At 45.5% G+C, this 22,767-nt stretch overlaps 2 protein-coding genes across 6 annotated transcripts in view; one reads left to right on the forward strand and one right to left on the reverse strand.

Moving 5' to 3' along the window:
- Positions 1-5,896: 5,896 nt before the first annotated feature.
- On the reverse strand, positions 5,897-7,225 carry LOC139045392 (uncharacterized). Its single transcript, XM_070511422.1, has 2 exons — positions 6,912-7,225; positions 5,897-6,848 (listed from the first exon to the last, which is right to left on the reverse strand). The coding sequence occupies exons 1-2, from the start codon at positions 7,223-7,225 to the stop codon at positions 5,897-5,899; spliced, it is 1,266 nt and encodes a 421-aa protein (XP_070367523.1).
- Positions 5,992-22,767, forward strand: part of LUZP1 (leucine zipper protein 1) — a 126,497-nt gene continuing 109,721 nt past the window's right edge. For 3 of the 5 annotated variants that reach the window (XR_011503572.1, XM_070510717.1, XM_070510724.1), the window contains exon 1: positions 5,992-6,119. The gene's annotated coding sequence lies outside the window, so the exon portion shown is untranslated. Of the gene's footprint in view, positions 6,120-13,112; positions 14,807-22,767 lie in introns of those variants that run through there. The other 2 variants (XM_070510721.1, XM_070510719.1) reach the window with 2 other exon arrangements.

The following is a 22,767-nucleotide window of genomic DNA, read 5'->3' on the forward strand; positions in this document are numbered from 1 at the left end:
CGCCTCGCTTTTCTCATCCGTAGGACGGCGTTAGTAAGCTGACATCGAGGGGTCGGAATCTCGCTGTGTGTGCGGTCCGGGGTCTGCCCTCTCATCTCTCGGCTTGCTCACGGGGCCGGCGGGTCGCATCGTACCCAGCTGAAGGACGAAACGACAGTGGCCGGCCATCAGCGAGGAGGAGGAGGAGGGCCCGGCGGGAACCAGGACGCGGTTTCCTGGCTGCGCTCCCGGGGAAGGGGGTTTGCGCTGGGTCCCATCCCCCGGCCGGTCCCGCTCAGGAAACGCGGAGAGAAAGCCAGGAACCAGGCCTGCCAGGCCCCGCGGCCCCGCGCCCGCCCTCCTCCCTGCCCTCCTCCGTGCCCCGGGTGGCAGGAAGCCGGCCGGCGGGAACGCCCTGCCCGGGCGGGGGTGGGAACGGCCGGGCGCGGGGCCCCCAGCTCCCCGGGCCGCGGCGCGAGCTGTCACCGCGGCGGCCGCGCGCATCCCGGCGCCCGCATCCCGGCGCGGGCGGCCCCGCGGTCCTGCAGGCGACGCTGCGGCCCGGGGCCTCCCGGGGCCATCGGGGTCATCGGCCCGCCCGGCACGGAGCCCGCCGCGGGGGCTGGGCGGGGGAGGGAGGGCGTCCGAGCCTCTCTTTTGGGAGGTGAGATGCTGAGGCCTGAGGGTGCGTAGGGGAGCGGTCCAAGGTCACGGCTGGTGACCGGCAGGGCCCGTGGTCTGTGTGACTCCAAAGCCGTGGTCCTGGTCCAGCTCTGGAGGGGTGCAGCGGGGTTCAGGCTCTCGTGGAAACTCAAGAGCAGGAGGTCTGAATCTGGGGGCTGCGGATGGCCTCCCAGAGGTCTGCGAACCCCGTGAGTTTGTGTGTCACATGTTGTGTTGCATTTTTCTTGAGAGTTTCATAGGTGTCAGTGACCCAAAAAGGGGTAAGAACCAGGGCTTTCCCAGGTGCCGGTTCCTCTGTGGGGCCTCTGACTGTGCGAGGTCCTGAGGCTCTTCTGCAGTCTACGGCATCTTGAGACTCTCTCCTCCAGGCCTTGCTGGTCCCCTGGAGGGACTGGCCGTCTCTACAGGATCCCAGGATCCTTCTCCCGCATCTTGAGAATCTTGCTATAGAGTCCTGGGGTCCATCTGGGTATTTGAGGTCCCCAGGGGACCCTGGTATCTCTTTCTGAGACGCTGAGAATCTCACCGTAGAGTCCTCGGGTCCTCCATGGTGTGAGTTCTAAACCTGGGCCTCAGGATGCCTGTGAGCCCCTGAAATTGCAGGCAAGATTTTGTGGGTCTGTCTGTAGACGTGTAGTTCCTGGGAGAGGTCGCATGGATTTCACCAGATTCTGAAAGGGGTCCCTGATCCCCAAAGCTGGGAAAACATTGCTTTAGAGCGTCCAGTCTTAGACAGACCTTGCTCCCTTCTCACCAAGAAGAGCCAGGGAGGAATGAGATGGAGGAGATAAAAGGCAGCGTTGTGTAGCAGATGGAGTGTGGGCTTTGGAGTCAGGCATCTGGGTTAAAATCCCGGTCTTTCCACTTACCAGCTTTGTGACCTTGAGCAAGTTTCTTAACCTCTCTGAGCCTTAAGGCCACCTCCTCTAGGAAGCCTTCCCTTGTCCTGAATTCAGCCAGATCCCCGCTCCACATCCCTCAAGCCCTCATAGCGCGTGGCCTGATGCTTTGTGGCACTTAGTGCAGTTGCTGTGAAGGAATTAACCATATTTAGTGTTGTCTGTCCTCCCCAGCAGTCATCAGCTCCGAGAAGGCAGGGACCTTTGCTGTCGCCCAGTCTGTGCCGTGCCTGGCCCTTGTCAGGCTCTCAGCCATTCGGTATGAAATAAATAAAAAAGCGAAGGAATGGCGGGATGCGTGCCGGGCTCTGCACTGGGGGCAGAAAGGGATCAGAAATGAATGAGCGTCGTTCTCGTCCTCAAGGCAGGTCCAGTGCTAGTCGGGGGGGATGATGTGAGTTTGTGCCATGAAGACTGGCCTAAATGCCTTCATGGGGGATAGGCATCAATGGGGTAAAATGAGGAAAGCACCCAAGGGGCCCAGAGATGAGTGAGACGCAGTCCCAGAAAAGCTGGCATAACGACTTCCCTCCGTAGGATGAGTTACAACGTACGAAACGCTTCACTTACGTCAAGCATCAGGTAGGCCCTTATCCCGCAGAGATGGCAATCTGCAGCACCGAAGAGTTCAGGGACTTGCCCGAGGCCGCCCCGGCGATCACAGCTGCCTGAGTTCAGAGCTCACTCGCTTCGGAATCCAGCCCACATCCCTCAGAAAGCGGACTTGGATGTTGTGAAGGTCTTGGTTCAGACCCCACTACACGTGAGCCTTCGGGCAAGTTCCTTCACCTCCTTGACCCTTGTTCTCCTAATCTGCAACTTAGGAATAATGACCCCCACACCCTGTATGAGACAGTATCAGGAAAGTGCCCAGGATGATGTCTGCTTTATAGTAAAGTGTTTGTTGACTGACTGAATGAAATATATGCACTGGTGGGCGGCCTGAATTGTGAGGGGATTTAAAATCATGCCATTTGGAGGATGATAGGAGAAGTTGAGGGTGATTTTTTTCCCTTACCACTCTCACTTTCTATGATTTGTGTGAGACTTAGCCCTGGCCTCAACCACATTACTGTAATTTATTGTTTGCAAACTGACAAAAGGGAACCAACCCTAGGTCGGTTAGCTTTCTCTTTCTGTATATCTTTATTGCCTTTTTTCTGATGACCAAGTAATATATCCTCCTTGTAAAAAAATTAAATTGCAGAAAGATATAATGGGGAAAACTGAAAGTGCAAGTTTAGGCCCAGTCGGCACAGATGCTGACAGTTATTCTTTGAGAGGTGGGGGAGGGGCACAGGACAGGGAGCAAGAAAAACTCTTCCTGCTTAAAAATCTCTCTTGCTGACCTTGCGTGGTTCCCGGGAGTCCTGTTAGGAATCTCGCCTCGGGCTGTACCATTGAAAGTTCAAGGTAAAGGCTGGGGAGGGGGGAGAAGGTGAGAATTGTCTGTGCAGGGGCTTTCTCTGCACCGTGAAGAGTGAGATGGGACCCGCGGAACTTTCTATGGTTATATGCACAGTCGGTTCAGATGCCCACTGCCGATGTGTCTTGCAGCTGTGTTTTCATCCCCTTTCTTCCCTCTTAGCATTTAGTAGAGTCTTTTTTGAACGTTTCTGCTACACACACACACACACACAGAAAAGCAAAGCAAAAAGAAAGGAAAAAAGGGGAAAGTCTTCTATTTAGTTCTCTGTAGTCTCCATATTTTTTATGCATCCACTAAACATATATTCTAAGTTCTAACCACGGGATCCTACCACACCTGTCATTCTGCAACTCACACTTACTCGTTTCATGTCACAGTCCCCAGCACACACCTTTTCCTGCCTGTTCACGGAAACCTACCCCTTTCCTTTTACCAGCTGAGATTCTAGCCCTGCTTCCAGCCCAGATGCCAGCACAGGAGAGACCTTACCCAGGGGACATGTGGAAATAGTAACAGCTGCCACCATATCCTGGCATGAACTGGGTGCCAGGCTCTGCACTGAGCTCTTTCACACGTTATTTCATTGATTCCTCACAGCCACTGTAGGAGATCAGGACCATTATTACGCTCGTTTTTTCAGATGAGAAACTGAGATGCAGACTTCAAAGCCAGAGGTCACACAACTGGTAAGCGGTGGAGCTGAAATTTGAATCCTGATCTGTCCTGTGTCAAAGCTTTTGCTGTGAATGAATGAATAAGTGGTGGATGGGGTCCTGGATCCTGGGGAGAAAGTTCTGCCTTCAGAACTTCCACTGTATGGGGGCCAGCCCAGTGGCGTAATGGTTAAGTTTGTGTGCTTTGCTTCGGCAGCCTGGGTTTGTGGGTGCGGATCCCAGGCATGGACCTACACCACTTATCAGCCATGCTGTGGCAGCATCCCATGTGCAAAATAGAGGAAGATTGGCACAGATGTTAGCTCAGTGCCAATCTTCCTCAGCAAAAAAAAAAAAAAAAAAGAAAGAAAAGAAAAGAAAAGAACTTCCACTGTCTGTCCTGGGTTCTCTCTTCCAAGGGTTTGCAGTGCTTGGAATCAGCATCAGTACATAGGACGGACTCTGTAAAAGCCCTTTTCTTTTCCTGCAGCAATCCTGTGGCCAGGCCTGCTTTTCATGGGAAGTGGCATTTTTTAATCTCCTATTCTAAAAATAAGCCGCAATTTGTTAGGGGCCCTGGAGGACCAGCCCAGGCATTTCAGGACAGCCATTTGTCTGTCTGCAGCACAGGAAATTAATCAGAACCCCAAAGCCTTTTCCCTCTTCCCACAGGCTAGCGCGCTGGAAACGCCCAGGGCCTGGCTGCAGCTCTCCCAGAGGCCTGCGGAGACGCCAAGGGCAGTTTAACACAGATCCGCCTCTCTGTGAGGAAAGAGAGAGGAGAAAGGCACAGGGAGGGACGGTCAGCCCTCCTGCAAAGAGAACTCACAGCCGTTCCCAACTGGGAGGCTTGCCGAGGGAGAGACACCCTGGGGCATCAGATGTGACTCTGCAGAATCCACCTGGGGTCTCGAGACTGGAGTGTTGGTTCCTGTTCCAAGGGCACTGCTCTGCCGGGCCACTCTCAGCAAGCCATTTCCTCTCTCAGGACCTCAGAGTCTTCCACCGTGAGATGATTGGGTGGATCATCACGAGGGGTGCTGTGTGGTGTTAGGAGCTAATAATATTGATGATAATAATAATAATGAAAATCAGAATGACAACTACATTGTGGAACACTGTGCCTGGTGCTTTCTCTGTAGTGTCTTTTGTAATATTAAAACAAACACTCCAAGGACTATATTAATGTCCCCATTTTACAGATGAGGAGAATGAGTCTGAAAGAGAGCTAGTCTGGGCCAGAACATGGGCATGTGATTCCAGGGTTTTCTGGCATCCACAAACATGTGTGGGTTCTGACCTCGAGGAAGTGCTAAGAGACAAAGGAGAGGACAATTGACACGAGTCAAAATGTGTTCATGCCACATGAGAGTTACACACAATGCCATGGGTCTTCAGGGCAGGGAGAGCCGGCTTTTGGCTGGGGGAAACTAGGAGGAGTTGTAAGCTGAGATGAGACAGCAAGAGAAGAGCGTGAGCAAAGGGGCAGATGTGGGAAAGCAGTGGGTGTGCTGGGGGAAGTTTGGATAAACTTTACAGTGCGTATGTGTGTGTGTGTGTGTGTGTGTGTGTGTGTAAAGGTAGGAAGAGATCAGACCAGGCCCTGGCTTTGGCCTTTATTCCATAGGCAATGAGGAGCTTATACAAGACATGTCTCAAGAGGCCAGCTCTGCCGCTGCAGTCAGGGAGGAAGCAGCCCTCAGCACATCTGTGTCCTGGCTTGTGAATGCAGCCTGTGCCAGAACGTGGGAGGGCACCCGTGGGGAGAGTGTCTCTGGTTGTGTCCTGTACCATGCTGGGTGTGGGTCTTAGGCTCCTTTCACACGTCCCCCTCCCACTTCTCTGGGCCCTAGGTACCTTGCACATAATAGGTCCACAGGAAATATGTCATAGAATTATTGGGGGGACTTCTGAGGTCATCTGGTCATCGCCTCTTCCCAATTTGAAGAAGGTGAAGGTGAGGAACATGGATGGGAAAGGACTCGTCTAGGATCACACAGTGAATTAACAGCAGAGCTGGAGGCTGGAACCCATGCCTCCTGAGTCCACGCCGAGTTCCTTTTCCGCGTTTGCTGAGTAATAGCAATAGTATTTGTTGAATGATTGCTTCATACCAGGCCCTGGGCTAAAACACCCTTACACCGATTATCTCATTTAATCCTCGCGACCTTTCTGACAGTGCCCCTCTTGAAAGCAGGACGTCTTGCCTTCCACCGCGATCTCCCACCTCGCCTCGCACAGGCCCTGGGCACCTAGCAAGGGACCTTGGCGGAGTCCCAGCCCTGGGAACGGGCAAGGGACCCAGGGGGCGGGGCCGCCTGCCAGCCCCGCCCCTCTCGCAGACCCCGCCTCCAGGGCGCTGACGTCACCTGGCCCCGCCCCTCATTGTCAGTCCCGGGGACCCGAGGAGGCGCCGGCGCCGGGAGCCGAGCGCCGGGCGGTCCGCAGGCGGGAGCGCGGGCCGGAGCCGCGGAGGTGAGGGGTCCGCGGGAAGGCGGCGGGGGCGCGGCGCGGGAGGCCGGGGCGGGCGGGCGCGGGGAGAGGCGGGCGGCCTGAGGGGGCGGCCTGCCGGGCCGCGGGGTCGGGGCGGCGGGGGCGTCGGGGCAGCGGGGCGGGCGCGGCGCGGGGAGGGCTGGGGGTGTGGGGTCGGGGTGGCAGAGTTTGAGCGGAGTGCTGGGCGGGAGAGCGCGGAAGGGGAGACCTGGGGGGCGAGACCTTGAGAGCTGTTTCGGAGTTGGAGATTTGTCTTGAGGGGGGGAGGCTCGCAGAGACTTCTTGGTGGGAGCGAGAACCGGGGGAGAAGTGTCGGGGCGGGGAGCAGGGGCGTCTTGGGGGGCGGCGGAGAGTTTCGGGGTCGAGCTGGGGACCCGGGCGGGGTGCGCGGGGCGCGGTGGGGGCAGGGAGCGGCGCGGCGGGCGGGGGGCCGGGGCGCCGGGGAGGGGGCTGCGCGGGGCCCGCGGGCACCCGGGGAGGAAGGAAGTGATCTTACAGGAAGAGCCCGGAGCCCCGAGGAGGAGGAGGAGGAGGAGGCGGCGGCGGAGGGAGCGGGGCTGCCGGCCGACGTGCGGGCCGGGCTGCGGGGGCGCGGGCGGCCGGGGAGGGGTCCCGCCGCCGCAGCTGTGGGCCCGCGCGCCGGCCCCGCGTCCCGGCCGCTGCTGGTCGCGCCGCCAGACCGCCGGGCCGGGAAGGAATTCGAGGCATTCGCTTTGTTTAAGTTGCCAGTAGACAGTCCTCAGGACTAATTAATGGTGGAATCTGCAGGGGGACGCGGGCGGGCCGGCCCGGGGGCGCCCCCCGCCGCCGCGGTGAACTTTCCGCAGCGCGCCCGCCCCGCCCGGCCGGGAGGGAGCCATGGCCGCCCGGAGCGCAGGAGGCGGGCGCAGGGCCCGGGGCCGGTGGCCTCGGCGGCCCGGGCTGCCTGCGGGGAGGCCGGCGTCCCCGGGCGGCCGGGCTGGGGGTTCGGAGCCCAGGTGGGGGTGGGGGGGCGCTCCGTGAGGCGTCTGCGGTGTCGGGTGATAACCTTGGAGGAGGCTCTGCGAGCCGAGGAGGAGCGGCTCGCTCTGGAGCATCTGTTTCTCCATCGCGTCAGCCCCTTTGCTAACACTGCAGAGCTTGTTGCGGCTTGTTTCGGAAATGCCGAGACCAGTGCTCACCCTGGAGGGTGGGAGAGGGGTAGAGACCAGGCGCCCCCCCCCCCCCCCCCCAAACGCTGCAGTGTGATCGCCAGAGACGGCTTGCAGATCCTCCGTCGCAGCTTCACTGACTCGAATGACCTTGGGGAAGGAATTGTGCTTCTGAGCTCCTGGGGCCTTATCTGTGGATTGAGGCTCTGCTCTCTGGACCTCCCTGCCTTTTGGGGATGTTTTGAGAGGTGGGGTTTGTTCAGGGCCCTTTAGGAACTGCTGCAGTGCTGGCCGAAGGCGCTAGACTGGTGTCAGAGCCTGGGAATTCGGATCATCTAGCAAGATTTTACAACCTCAGATTGGGGAGGAAGGGGGTTTGGGTTTCAGGAGGGTATTTCCCGTTGGAGAATCTGTACAGTATGTTCCAGATTGCTTCCTGTCACTTCGTGTGCGGCTTTGCTGGCGTTCGTGTGGTTAAACTGAATAACCCCCATAGAAATTTCTTCTCGTCAGAAATAATTATTTTGCTCAGAATTCCCCTTGGGGCAGATTAAGGTTTTGCTCAATTTACTCAGAAGAATTTTCCAGGTTTCTAAAATTAAATCCCTTTTCTAAACATAGTAACTGAAGTTTGAAAAACTGAAAATAGTGGGATGCGAAGGGAATTGATTAGAATATGAACTAGGCAGCAAACAGGTTCATTGTTGTCCTGCATTACTCATGGGGATTATGAATTAGCCTTGATTAATAGGTATTTTCTTCCTCTTAAATAATTGAAGACCAAGAAAGGGAGCTAATATTGTTGAGTGGCCTCCTCTGTGCTGGGTAATTGTGGGAAGTGGTATATATCTCATATAGTCTTCAGAACAGTGCTGTGAGGTTTCACAGGTGAGGAAACTGAGGCTGGGAAGGTGGAGTGACTTTCCCAAGCTGATGCATACAGCCAGCAAGAAGTGGAGCTGGAGTTCAAGCCCAAGTCTGTCTCTGAGGTCCGTGGTTGTCTCCAGCGTGCGCACTGTGTTGGGAATCAGGAGGCCTCATTTCTAGACCTTTCACTCAGCCACTGGGTCACTGTGGATCTTGGCATAAGTCAATTCAGTCTATTCCTCAGTCATGTTGCCTTCTTTTCTTCTAGCAACGTTGTCAGTATGCTTTTGAGATGTTCTAGTTTTTTGGTAGAAAGACAGACATATAAGGCTGAGGTAGTGATATGTCCTATAGGCAGTAGAGGCTTAATAATTTTTTTCTTATGGTGGAAACGTTCGTATTCAAATATAGAGTACCTGGATGATCAGAGATGTCGTTTTATGCAATGGAAGATGATGGGTAGCTAATGGTCCTTCCATTGTAGAGGCCATCATTAAGTGACGTTCATGATCAGAAACTCCACCACTTTTCATGTAACGTGGCTCCTGGGACACCTTAAGAGTAAATAAAGCACATTACATACAGGTTGGACCCAAATTGCCAGGATTAAAGATTTGGTGTAAACATTGATGCACATAATAGATGCTCATTAAATATTTGCTGAATGAATGAATACCTGCGTTCTTTTTAAAAAATCAGCTTTATTGAGGTATAATTCGCATACAATAACATTCACCAATTTTTAAGTGTACAGTTTGATGAGCTTTGCCAAATGTATACAGTTGTGTAATCACTCTGACCACCTTCAAGTATAAACTGTGTGGTATCGTTTAGTTTTTGGTGAGTGGAGCGATTCCTGGGAATCTTGTGAAGTTTCTATGTCCAGATGCAATACTGGTGAGATCAGAGTGAATGAGGACTAGAGAGTCCATGTGCCAACTTTGTAGGAAATAGGGGAACTTTAGGTAATTCATGGTGAGGTGCATGTGAAGAATGAGAGAGATAGAAAGGGGGATACTTGTCAGATCAGGGGAAAGCTAAGTTTTTGAGAAACCAGGTTTTCATTACTTTTAGGAAAGGGGATACATTGTGGGGGAAAAAATTACCCAGAGATCTGTTAAGGAGTTGTTCGAAGTTTTATTTCCCTTTCCCTTTTGAAATGATAGCTCCTGAAATGTGAAACTTACTATCTTTGGCTATACTTAAGAAGTGCTTTACACATTGTGGTTGTTCAAATAATTCTTGAGGGTGGGGATGCTATAAAATGGTTGGCGAAGCCGTGCCCTTTCACCTGTGATGGAATGTCTTTACTGTTTATCGCTACCTTGTTTAATATTTCCACAAAAGGAATACGTTAGGTAGGGATGCTGTCTTGCTGGGAAGACGTAAGGTTATTTTTTCCTGCTCATAGTTTCTGAGGTCACAGAACCTGTCCCAGTCTTCTTTAGCTCAAGTCTCTGTCTTAGAAAAAGCTTGAAACCTCTGTTACTGAGCTTCTAGAAGCAGCCCCATTTTCACCTCTTGCTCCTCCTCGTTTCTCTTTCTCCATTCTGTTTCTGTATGTTGTCTGTTTTATAATCCTTCTTTCCCACCCATGAATCTTGGGAATGGAGGCTCGTCAACCATTGTCCCCCATATACCATTAGGAAAGAATTAAATTAAAATTCCAGTCTCCCAACTCAGCGTTTTGGGTGATGACGGGGAGAAAATAGTAACTTTCCCAGGTAGAGTTATCCTCATTTTACACCTGAGGGAGCTGAGCTCAGAGCAACTGCTGCTGGAGCCATGAGGGGCAGACCACCGACTTGAGCTCAGGTGTGGTTGATGCTCACGATTGGGATCTTTCCATTTCTTTACACTCTCTCATGTTTGGGGTTGGGGGGTGGGTAAGGGAAGAGCTTGAAAATACCATATTTTAAAATAAAAGCCAAAACATAACAAACATGACTAACCTTACTAGGCATCGCTGTTTTCATCTATTTTAATTTCTAGAGATACCTCCATACATTCTAAGAAATTTCTAGCGCATCTTTTATTGCACAACTCGCTTCCCAGACCCAGCATTTATTCTTTATAAATGTGGTACTTTGTCTTTACTGGCTGTTCGACTAACCCCTTCCCCTATTTTGTATGTGTCTGGAAGCTTCCATCAGGTTAGTCTGTCAATCAAGACCTTCCCTATTTGCATGGGCTCCTCTATTCCAATTTTATCTGGACAGAGTAATAATATTTTTTAAATGTTTATTATGTTATTAAAGACTTGCATAAAAATTTAAAAAATTATTGCTTTTTATTGAAAATAATATATATGGAAAAGTACACGTAAGAGTACAATTTGATTTTTTTCATAAACTGAATATACCCATGTAACCAGCACCCAGATGAAGAAACAGCATTGGAGTTCCTTTCCCATGCCCCGCCCACCCCCATCCTGACTTGTAATAGAATAGATTAGTTTTGCCTGTTTTGGTACTTTTGTAAAAATGGAATCATACAGCCTATATTCTTTTGGGTCTGGCTCCTTTTATTCAACAGTATGTTTGTGAGTGTGTAAAAACAGTGGTTTTCTTTGGGGCTTGGAATAAAATCCAGATGCAAACTGTATCCTGGCCTATAATGCCCTGTGGAACCTGGCCCTGCCTGCCTCTCCTCACTGCCTCTTATGCCTCTCATTTTCCATTATGCTTCAGTCACACTAGCTTCTTATTTCCTTATTTTAAAACTCAGCAAGTTCTTTCCTGCCTCAGGGCCTTTGTATGTGTGGCTCTCTCTTCCTCAAACACTCTTTCCCCTGCTCTTTGCCTGGCTGCCTCCTTCAAACCTCAGCTTCTATATCAGAGATGTTTCCCTCATCATCTTATCTTGCTGGTCCTGTCCCGTTATTCCCTATTACTGGTGTCTCTTGCCTCCCTTCATAGCCCATATTCCGATTATAATGATAGATCTACTTGCGTGGTTACTGTCTCCCCACTAGACTTCACAAGAGTACAGAACTCATCTGTTTTGTTCACCATGTGTACCTAGTGCCTTACACAGTAACTGGCATGTAGTAGGTATTTCATAAATGTTTAATGACCACATTCCCAATTCAGCACCTTTGTTCCCATTATCTTTTTGTCCTTTTCCTCCTTTATGCTGTTTAACTATTTGATCTTTTCCATCCTTCATGGCTCAGCTCAATTCCCCCTCTTTAAAGTCTGTCCTGACTGCAACAGTAAATCTTTCTTCTCTAAAATTTTGTGACAGTTATTGCTGATACCCCCTCATGTTCTTGGTAAGTCACACTAGCATGTATCTTATCTACCTCGTTGGATCAGAAGCTTCTTACTTTCTCTAAAATCTTGCAGCTTGTAATGCCAGTACCCCTCATATTTTTGGTTAACTTGACCAGATTGTATCTCAATTACCTAGTTGGATCAGAAGCTAAGTTTGTCTTAGCCAGTACTCCCCTCACTTCCTTTCACTGAGTTTTGCACATAGTAGGCCCTCAGTAGAGTTTTTTGTTTTTGTTTTTGTTTTTTTTTAAAGATTTTATTGTTTCCTTTTTCTCCCCAAAGCCCCCTGGTACATAGTTGTATATTCTTCGTTGTGGGTTCTTCCAGCTGTGGTGTGTGGGACGCTGCCTCAGCGTGGTCTGATGAGCAGTGCCATGTCCGCGCCCAGGATTACGAACCAACGAAACACTGGGCCACCTGCAGTGGAGCGCGCGAACTTAACCACTCGGCCACGGGGCCAGCCCCCCTCAGTAGAGTTTTTGACGATTGATCGTAATGATGCTTATGTGTAGGTAGCCCTTTTAACGTCTCAGGCTTGTTAACAGGGATTCTTTTTATTAGAATTCTGTTCCGTGTTTTCTCGAATCCAAAGGCTGGGAGCGCCCCAGCTGCTTCGGGTGAGAGAGCAACTGTGAGGGTGTGAAAGTCCAGGAGTCCAGTCCTGGTGCCACACGGCAGATCCTCCTTTGGAATCTGTCACTGGCAAAGGACTGACTATGCACAGTTCCTCCTGGGAAAGATGCTTCATCAGTGCTTGTCTCATGCTCTTGCATTGGAGTTAGGGACTGAAATGAGACACGAGATAGGACCTCCTTTGAATTATTCTGTCAAATAACATTTTGTTTTGATGTCAACAATGAAAAATTTTAAGCCAGTTAAATCTGTTTAAAGCCACCTCCTCTGACTTGCCAGCAAGCTCTCTCAGTACATATTTATCCTCTTTTGTTAAAGGCAGAAGGATGTATGTTCTAATTTTATATGTACTTATTTTGTATGTACTTTAAGCCAATTTAAATGCAAATTTAAATTAGTAACTGGGATGATTTAACTTAATAGACATCCTGGCACAATCGAGCGATGGATGTAAATCTATTTTTTAAGAGTTCCCTACTATGCATTTTAAAACATTAATCATTTGACTTGCTGTGGAGCTATATCAGAAGATTGTGGGGTAATGTGGTAGTTATTCTTACGGAGACACGAGCAGAGGCACGTAGGAAGTTTCTGAGAGACACTGGAGTAATTTTGTTAATTGTCACGATCTTCTCACTGTTACCTTTTTCTTTAACAACTTAGAAATAGTTTATGAAACCAGCCCGTTTGCTTTTTCACTTTTTGACTCCAGCTAGGTCAGATTACAGGTGTAGGTAGAACGTATTTACATTTATCCAGACTTCAAACCGCCAGTAAATGTCAGTGGCTAGAAATTTTCTTTTGAAATGTGAGGAGACAAATGCTAAACTCTGAGGAATTCGTTACAAAAAGTAATTTTCCGAATGGTTTACAAAGTTAGTGCATATTCAACCCCATCTCCTCCACTTTCCATATTCACAGCAGAATTGTTCATAACACTGACTTCTGGGCATCGTGAGATCGTGGAGGACACTTCTGAATCATTAAATTTTATTCAACTGAAGCTTTGTTAAATGTGGTTTATTCGATTTGGTTCTTTGACAGTTGGTTATCTATTTGTGTCTCATTCTCATTCTTTGACCATTTTGGTTAAATGGCACTTTACCTTATAAGGTTATGTGCAGCTATGGAGGTCCAGTTCTGTAGCCTCCGAAAGCCTCAGTTTCTCCATCTTGAAGATGGTGAGAGTAGTTGTGAGGGTTAGATAATTTCACGTACAAAAGCACTTAGGTCATGATGCTGGTACGTAATAAATATTAGTCATTATTTCAGTTTTACCCTTGCATTTTTTTTTAAAGTTTTTTTAAAATTTAATTTTTATTGAGTTAATGATAGGTTACAATCTTGTGAAATTTCAGTTGTACATTATTGTCTGTCAGTCGTGTTGTAGGTGCACCACTTCACCCTTTGTGCCCACCCCCCACCCCACCTTTCCTCCAGTAGCCACTAATCTGTTCTCTTTGTCTGCATTGTTAAATTCCTCATATGAGTGGAGTCATACAGAGATTGTCCTTCTCTATCTGGCTTATTTCACTTAACATAGTTCCCTCAAGGTCCATCCATGTTGTTGCAAATGGGACAATTTTGTTCTTTTTTATGGCTGAGTAGTGTTCCATTGTATACATATACCACATCTTCTTTATCCAGTCATCTGTTGATGGGCACTTAGGTGGCTTCCACGTCTTGGCTATTGTAAATAATGCCGCAGTGAACATTGGGGTGCATGGGACTTTTGGGATTGCTGACTTCAAGCAATTCCAAGTACCCAGTAGTGGGATAGCTGGGTCGTATGGTATTTCTATTTTTAATTTTTTGAGGAATCTCCATACTGTTTTCCATAGTGGCTGCACCAGTTTGCATTCCCACCACCAGTGTATGAGGGTTCCTTTTTCTCCACAACCTTTCCAACATTTGTTACCATTTGTTTTAGTTATTTTTGTCATTTTAATGGGTGTAAGGTGATAACTTAGTGTAGTTTTGATTTGCATTTCCCTGATGATCAGCGATGATGAACATCTTTTCCTGTGCCTATTGGCCATCCGTATATCTTCTTTGGAGAAATGTCTGTTCATGTCTCCTGCCCATTTTTGATCGGGTTGTTTGATTTTTTGTTGTTGGGTTGTGTGAGTTCTTTATATATTATGGATATTAAGCCTTTGTCGGATGTATGACTTGCAAATATTTTTTCCCAGTAAGTGGGTTGTTTTTTTGTTTCAATCCTGTTTTCCTTTGCCTTGAAGAAGCTCTTTAGTCTGATGAAGTCCCATTTGTTTATTCTTTCTATTGTTTCCCTTGTCTGAGAAGACATGGTGTCCAAACAGATCCTTTTAATACTGGTGTCAAAGAGTGTACTGCCTACATTTTCTTCTAGAAGCCTTATGGTTTCAGGTCTACCCTTGCATTTTTGTTTATCCAAAGAATAGAAGAAAAATTCCCTCTTCTTCTTATTTTTAAAATTAATGTGATTTAGTCTAAAGTCAGATAACATCTTTATATACTGGCAAACTAGAAGAAAATCAAGAATTTTTAAAAGCTTAATTTTAACTTTACTAATTTCTGATGAAGTGAAGCAACTTTCTCAGTGGCTAGTTTGATTTCCTCTGTATTTGTAGTAAATCTGTTTTTTCTTGAATGGCTCATCCTTAGCCTGAATGTTGGTTATACTGTTATAATTGGCACAAGAGAAAGAGAATTTCTGGATTTTCTAGCCACCCCTTCTTCATCATTTAAAGAGAGACCCTGCAACTGGAAACTGAGACTATTGGTAAGATAATAGAATATTTCAAACCATTAGTATTTTTGAAAATTATTTAACAATGTTAAGTCTGGTTATGGAGTTTTGGGATAATGATATTAATATTGTTAGCCATTTACTTTTGCTTATTCCAGGTACAGATCTCAAGTGATTATTAGTTATAATGGCTATTTGTCAGGCACTCTCCTAAGCATTTTCTGTGCATGAATTCATTTACTAATTTTTCAACGAATGTGTTTTGAGTACCTACTCTGTGTCAGGCACACGGTCTCATTTAATCCTCATCCATACCCATGAAGTAGGTATATCGATTATTATTTTAGCCCCATTTCACAGGTGAGGGCCTGGGGCACAGAGAAGCTAAGTATCTTGTCCGGTGTCACAGAGCTGTTGAGGGTCAGATTTGGGATTTTTTTAGGCTGCCAGTTGCTGAGATCTTGGCATGCCAGATGTTTATCTTTGGGAGGGGGACATTAGTTAAATTTTGGAGTCTCTGGTAAACAGGTTATAGTCTAGGTGATTAGAGCAGGATGTGCTGGGTTAGATAAGCTAAGCTGGGATCACTTCCTCTCTTGCTCCAAATCCGTCTTTTTTTTTGAACAACAACAAAAGAACAAACAACTAATGTGGAGTTCCTTCTTTTGGAGAATTCCAGTTTACTCAAACTAGTGTGAACCAAAGGTAGGTTGCCAAGAGGAATGGATGTATGTAAATAACCGTATTAATCACTGCTCCTTCAGAGGCACTCTGGGAGCAAATGTTATGGAAGCACGATAGTTTAAATGTTCAAATTAAACAATTTCAGTTATTATCCACAGTATCATTTTGCTGCTTTCTATAGATCTGGTATGGTATTTCAGATTTCCAGTTTTGTTACCATGTAGTTTTTTGGTCGTCTCTGAGGGGTATCTGTAAGATAATATGACTTTTTTAAAACAAGTATCAGAAATTTCCAAAATGGGAAGTAGTTATATATTTATTTTAATGAGATTTCTAAACTGAAATATTTGATCTGCTTCTTTTGAATTTGTCTTTAGAGCATATTGTACATTTTTAATCCTGATAAGTTTGCATTTTGGAGGAGTTATGTTTAGCTTTTGGACGTAAGTCTGGTGAATGAAGTGGGTAATCAACATTGTTTTTGGTTATAAATGAGATATAATTCTAAAAGGTGGAGACTAGGATTTTTTTGTGTGTATAAGGCTTCTCTTTGAGAATCCTGCAAATGAAGTTTGAAAAAGATTTTGAGCCTTGGCGGCATTATTGGAAGAGCATCTGCTTCCAAAGATAACTTGAGTAATAGCGCTCATTTTGAACCTCTATAAATAAAAATTATTGTTTGAATATAACTTGTTTAAGTTGTGTTATGATTGAATCAAAATTCTCTCTAATGAGAACATTATCTTGTGTTAGTATCAACATGATTTTATTTATAGCCTTGTAAAATGTTTTGCTTTTTTTGGTCTAAAAAATAAAGTTTTAAAAAAAGGGAAAAAATAGCATTTTTAGTTTACTGAGAGGCAAATCTGTTGAGGAACAGATTTGAACTTAATTGTAATTAATAACTGAAATGTGTTTTCCTGACCTTCTTACCAAGGCATTATTTGTGTAGGCTTTCTGCAGAGCTTGAAGAGTTCAAATAGAAAAATGGTACCATCCACCTTGGTCTGACAACATTTTCCTATTTCTAAACGTAAAGAAATCTCTGGTTTTATCCAGTTTCAAATTACCTGGAAAAGTTAAATGCTGAGCAAGATAAACGAAGTTAGTTTTTGGCTCTTTAAACCTTGGAACAGCTTATCACAATGTGCTGTCTTCCTAATTACCTGGGATATTTATCTGATTTAGGCCATCTTAGTGATTTGTATCTAATGTCTGTGAATAAGCAGCTTATAGAAGTCTTATAATTGAAATTTTTCTAAGGATTCTTAGTCATTGAGGACTAATAATAAAACCTAACATTTATTGACCATGTGCCAGCTACTGTAGTTAAACGCTGTTTATATCTTTATTTAATCTACCTTTCAACAACCCTTTGGGGTAGATGCTATTATTATCCCCATCTAATAGGTGAAAAATCCTTAAGAAATGAGATCGGTTTGCCCACAGTCAACACAACTGGTGAATGCCAGCTAGGATTTGACTCCTGGACTTGCTCTTGAACATGATGCTGTCTAAACCAGAACACACGGTGATTTTATGAACACGTGCATTTAAGATCATTATTCCCTAAGTACAGGACGTCACCATTGGCTTATGTTCCTTAGGATAGGAAGAATAACGTTTTTAGATCTTGATAAAGATGTATTAAATGTCTTTAAAGTGGAAGACTATTACAAGAGAATACAGAAGCTGGTTGACTACAGAAGTTATTACAAATGTAGTCAGGCTGTTTGTGGAACAAAGGTTCCTGGTAGGTTTATATCAGGAATACCAGTTTTTATGTTTTCTGCCACAGCTGTACTGGAGTGCAATGTGAGATATTCTTAGTATAATTTGGTAAAATTATATACTTTCCAACATATGCTAAGGTATTTTTTTGTAGTAATTTGAGGACTGATGATTATGTTAGACTTTTTTTTTTAAAGATTTTATTTATTTTTTATTTTTTCTTCTTCTCCCCAAATCCCCCAGTACATAGCTGTATATTTTAGTTGTGAGTCCTTCTAGTTGTGGCATGTGGGACGCCGCCTCAGCATGGCTTGATGAACGGTGTTAGGTCCACACCCAGGATCCGAACTGGCGAAACCCTGGGCCACCGAAGCAGAGCACAGGAACTTAACCACTTAGCCGTGGGGCCGGCCCCTATGTTAGACTTTTAAGACTAGATCCCAAGGCAGTTTGAAAGAGACTGTCAGGATCTTGAAGTATGAAGGAGAAATAGTCGGGTGGATAGTGAGGCCGTTAATGTAGCGGGGAGAGATAATAAAGGATAGAGCGGGGATAAAGTTTCCGATCATAAAGAGAGGCGAGAGCAGTGGGATTCCAGCAGAAATACTGGGAGGTAGGGGGCTATTCATTGAGTGGGTGCAGTCCAGAAGGCTGCAGATACTCTTTAGGGAAGAGGAGAGGAGAGGAGTGAAGGAACACGGGCTTCAATTACATTTTTGGTCAGTTTCACATCAAATTTAAAAGCCAAGAATTTTAACTCTATTCAGTTTACGGTACTTGTTTTATATTTAACCCAGGGCTAATTAATGTGGAGAAAACAAAAGACAAAAGAAACGCAGTATATAGTCCTTGTTCTTAAGGAATTACAAATTCTGATTGGGTGGACAGTATCTAGTTTTTGAAACAGTTCTGTAACAATGTTTGACCATCTGTAAATGCCAGAATGGAGGATATAGACCAGTGCTTCTAGAGCTCGGGCTTCCTGGACCAGTCATATTTCAGAAGAGCTTTTTGTTTTCCAAGTAAGGACTTTAAAATGAAAAACAACCTTCTCATCTAATATCACTGTTTTATCAAAGATGGAACATTTTTTTTTATTAAGATTATGATAGATTACAACCTTGTGAGATTTCACTTGTACATTATTGTTAGTCATGTTGTGGGTACACCACTTCTCCCTTTGTGCCCTCCCCCCATCCCACCTTTTCCCTGGTAACCACCGATCAGTTCTCCTTGTCTATATGTTAGCTTCCACCTATGAGTGGAGTCATATAAAGTTCGTCTTTCTCTGTCTGGCTTATTTCGCTTAACATAATACCCTCGAGGTCCATCCATGTTGCTGCGAATGGACCAATTTTGTCCTTTTTAATGGCTGAGTAGTATTCCATTGTGTATATATACCATATCTTCTTTATCCAATCATCAATTTCTGGGCATTTAGGTTGGTTCCACGTCTTGGCTATTGTAAGTAATGCTGCAATGAACATAGGGGTGCAAGGGACTCTTGGGATTTCTGATTTCAGGTTCTTAGGATAGATACCCAGTACTGGGATGGCTGGGTCATAAGGTATTTCTATTTTTAACTTTTTGAGAAATCTCCATACTGTTTTCCATAGTGGCTGCACTAGTTTGCATTCCCACCAACAGTGTATGAGGGTTCCTTTTTCTCTACAACCTCTCCAACATTTGTCGCTCTTGGTTTTGGATGTTTTTGCCAACAAAGATGGAACATTTTAAAAGAGATAAGCAAAAGGGCATCCTCTCAGATGAAAGGAATAATTTAGCCTTATGAAAAATTTACTTTAGTGTTCTTTGGTGAATCTGTATCTCTATCTCTATCTCTATGTGTATCTGTAGTACGGTGGTGACTGCTCCAGGAGGTCTGTTGTTATGCTACTGACTTCCGTCAAACTGACAGGTTATAGTTACCGAGGTTGAAGGGGTCTGAGGGCTTCGCAGAGGCAGTTAGACTAGAGGTTTACAGTAACGTGGATGGATGGGATTTGAATATGCAGAAAGGAAGGAGATGATTTTCCAGGCCGGGGCAAAGCAAGAGCAAAGAGACTGAGATTGGAGTAAACTTCTATTATTGATTGGACCCGGGAATACTCAGCTGATCCAATAATAGAGTTTCGATTAGGGACGAGGAGGAGATAAGGTTAGTGAGGTAATGCTCAGTCAGATTATGAACAGTCTTGAACGTTACACTGAGGAATTTGGACTTGATCTTGCCAACACTGGGAAGCATTGAAGGTTTGTAAGTAGGGCAGTAGCTTGATAAACTTGGAATTGCAGGCTGATGAATCAGGAGCTATTATGTGGGTTATTGGAAAGGAGGCCAGTGAAGGACTTTTGCAGAAATTCAGGTGTGAACTCTATCAGGACTTGAATTTGGGGAGTTAAAAAAAAAAAAAAGAATATATTCGAGAGAAGTTTTGAAGAAGGAAGAGAGAGGGCTCGATGATGTGGAGCAAGAAAGAAAGTAACGATCACTCTAAGATTGGGAGATTAGTAAAATTGAGGAGCATTTGTGATATCAGTTAACTTGAAGTTGGGAAAGGGGGCAAGACATTGCCTTTTGCTTCCAGTTCTCTGCTGACTACTTCACTCTGCATCCATGTGCTTCTGCAGCTCCATTTATTTGAGATATGGTGAGAATCTCTAAAATTGCCCTGAGATTGAACTGGAAGGTAAAAAGTTTGCCTTATTTTGGAAGTACTACTCATTTGGGGAAAAAAAGTACATTTCAAACCACTAGACAGTGTGTAAGTTCTTAGTTATGGAAATTGTACCCTAATAAATAACATCATCATTAGTTGGATCATCAAGTACAGAGGAATTTTTGGAATTTATTTGTTACTTTAGGATTTTTTGGTTAACAGAATTTGTTCTCTGTATATTAACAGCAGTGTAGTGATAGACTGGTTCACCTTGGATGGTTTAATTTATAATGATATTAGTTAAAATGTTTGTCTTCCTGTCATTACTGCATGTTATAGTAGAATATATTAGCTACCATTTCTTTAGCATCTGCTGTGGGTACCTGCTGTGTATTAATTCTTTAACCTTTACAACGACCTCATGAAATAGGTACTGTTATTCCTATGTTACAGATGAGGAAACTGAAGAACAGAGGGGTTTAAGAAATGTCCCTGGGGGACTAGCAGAGTTAGAATTCTAGATCACTGATACAAAGCCTGTGTTCTTTCTGTCCTTGGATTACACGTCATAAAAATAGGAATAAAGAATGAATTAGTTGAGATATTTGATTAGGCAATAATTCAGATCAGTGAAGCGCTACCCAAATATTAACTGGTGTTGTCTATCCTTTTCCATCCTGTCTGCACGTGCAAGGTGTGGGGGCTTAAAAGACCAAGTTTGCTCTGCGGCCCTAGTTCTAGTCAGTGACGTTCTCTTAGCTTTTGGATAATGTCCCTCGTATCCTTTTCTAGAGCTCTCAGCAAATCCTTCTTAAAAACAAAGGTCCGATTCAGAAAACAAACAAACAAACTGTTGATACAGTTCAGTAAATTGCTGGTCTTGGCAAAGGAAACGAAAGGAAGTTTCAGGGTCCAGCTTCTGGGAAAGTGGGTGTGAAGATCACTCCACTTGAAAATGTGGAGAGTGCTGGAGACGCGCTGTCGGTGGTACCAGCTCTTTGTTGGTGTGTCCTTCTCTCTGCGTTCCCCCGTCATCCGCAGCCATTAAATTCGTGAGCTTACTCCTCTTCCTGTTTGCCGTTGATTACTTCACAGTTCTATCTACTGCTGTGGCCTCAATATTATAAAGCTCAGCCCCACCCCTCTCCACCCCTTTCCTGATGCTCCTCTACCAGCTGCTTCTGCTGGGTCTCATAGAACCTGTGCGCATATGTGAGCCACGTCCTAAGTTCTTATTCTTTTCTTCCAAACATTTCCTCCATCTCCTAACCCATAACTGAAAACAAGACTTTTTCTCTAATGAATGCTATTATTTCTGTTTTCACTGGTCAAATACCTCGCAGCTCCTTGGGTAGCAGAGAGCAATCGGTGTATTTCTAGTCCTTCACTGCTGCTTTCAGACTATTGTTTTGCCATTTTTACATGGCTTCTAATTTTTTAAGGTCCCTACCATCTGCTTTCTCCATTTTCATTGCGTTTGTCTGGTGACTTTCAGGATCCACATGGATAACTTTTCTTCTGCCTCCCGTTGCCCAGTAGCCACTTGTCTGGTGCCTCACTCTTACCAATTATCATCTTTCTCTCTTGCATCTTTAGCTTCGCTCTTTATTGAGTCCTTCCTTTCAGATTATGAATACACTGAGGTCTTTTCTAACCTAAAACAAATAAATAGAATCCCCCTCCTTTCTGTGTCTTAGAGTTATTGCCATCTCTTTTTTCCTTTTACTCTCAAACATTAAAAAAAAAAAAAAGCATTCTGTATGCAGCCCTTCTTTTACACTCACTCATACTTGAGCACCTTTCCTGTCTTGTTTTGCTCCATACCTTACTGTCAGTCCCCTTTCAAAAGACCCAAAGTCCACGTATTTAGGCGTTTTCATTGCTTTTGTCTTTCTTAATCTCTCTGCACTCTTTAAACTATTGATTATCTCCTCCTCCAACGGCTCTTCTTTGACTAGGAGTTAGAATATGTATTTGGCCCCATCCAGCCTGGTAAGGCCGCTTTGCCTGGAGCTTGGCTGGTTGTTGGGCTCCAGCGTTCGTCGTGTGGCCTGTGCTGACTGGCAGAGAAGGGGTGGAGCCGATTGGCACTGTGCATCTTATAGTGCTCTGTGCCCTGTGGACTTTTGAGTAAATAATTGATTTGACTTGCCAGTCTTCCTGTTTTCTCTCTTCCTCTCTCCCTGATCCTGCTGTGGCTTGTGTGTGAAATAGATTGCCCACTTCTGGTCTGGACTCTGGTTCAATACTGTGTGTATGAAAGCAGCCATGTCTGTTTCAGAGCAGACTTTTGGAAAGAGGGGCATGAATTGAGTTCTTCGATAAACTCCTGTGAGATTTGAAATGCTCCAAAAAATTTGGCAAAGTTTAATGAACTGATCAGTTAGCGGCCTTAATGAGCAAGTTTTCACATCTTCTCTCTTATGTTAGTATGATTTTCATGGAAAGCTGTTTCTGAAAAAACAAATCAAATTCCGTCACAGCAAAAATAATTCCACTGAGAATCTCAGGTGTAATAGAATTTCCAAGCCCCACTTATTTTCAGGAGTATTTGCTATCACACCACTGCACTGCGACAGCTCCCTGGAGTTTGTTATTAGAATTTTGACCTGAATTTGCCAAGACAATTTGAGAAAGTTGCAGAGATAGCTAGGAAGAAGTAGCACGAGCCAGTGTGGGTTAGGCTAATAAAAAGTTAGTAGAGCACATTTTTGAGATGATGTGATTTTTTGAGAAGGAAATGGTACTGAGGAATGCCGCTTGTGTTGTTTTGTTTTGCTGCGTTAAGTAATCACTGAAGCCTTGCATCCTGACATTTTTTTGCTCCTTAGAGGTTTGAGTCATTCTCTGTCCTCAGATGTTTATCACCTTCCCTGACAGGAAATGGAATTATTCAGCCTAGAGAAATTATGGAGAACT

This window comes from Equus asinus, chromosome 5, assembly GCF_041296235.1.
Source record: "Equus asinus isolate D_3611 breed Donkey chromosome 5, EquAss-T2T_v2, whole genome shotgun sequence".
Lineage (NCBI taxonomy): Eukaryota > Metazoa > Chordata > Mammalia > Perissodactyla > Equidae > Equus > Equus asinus.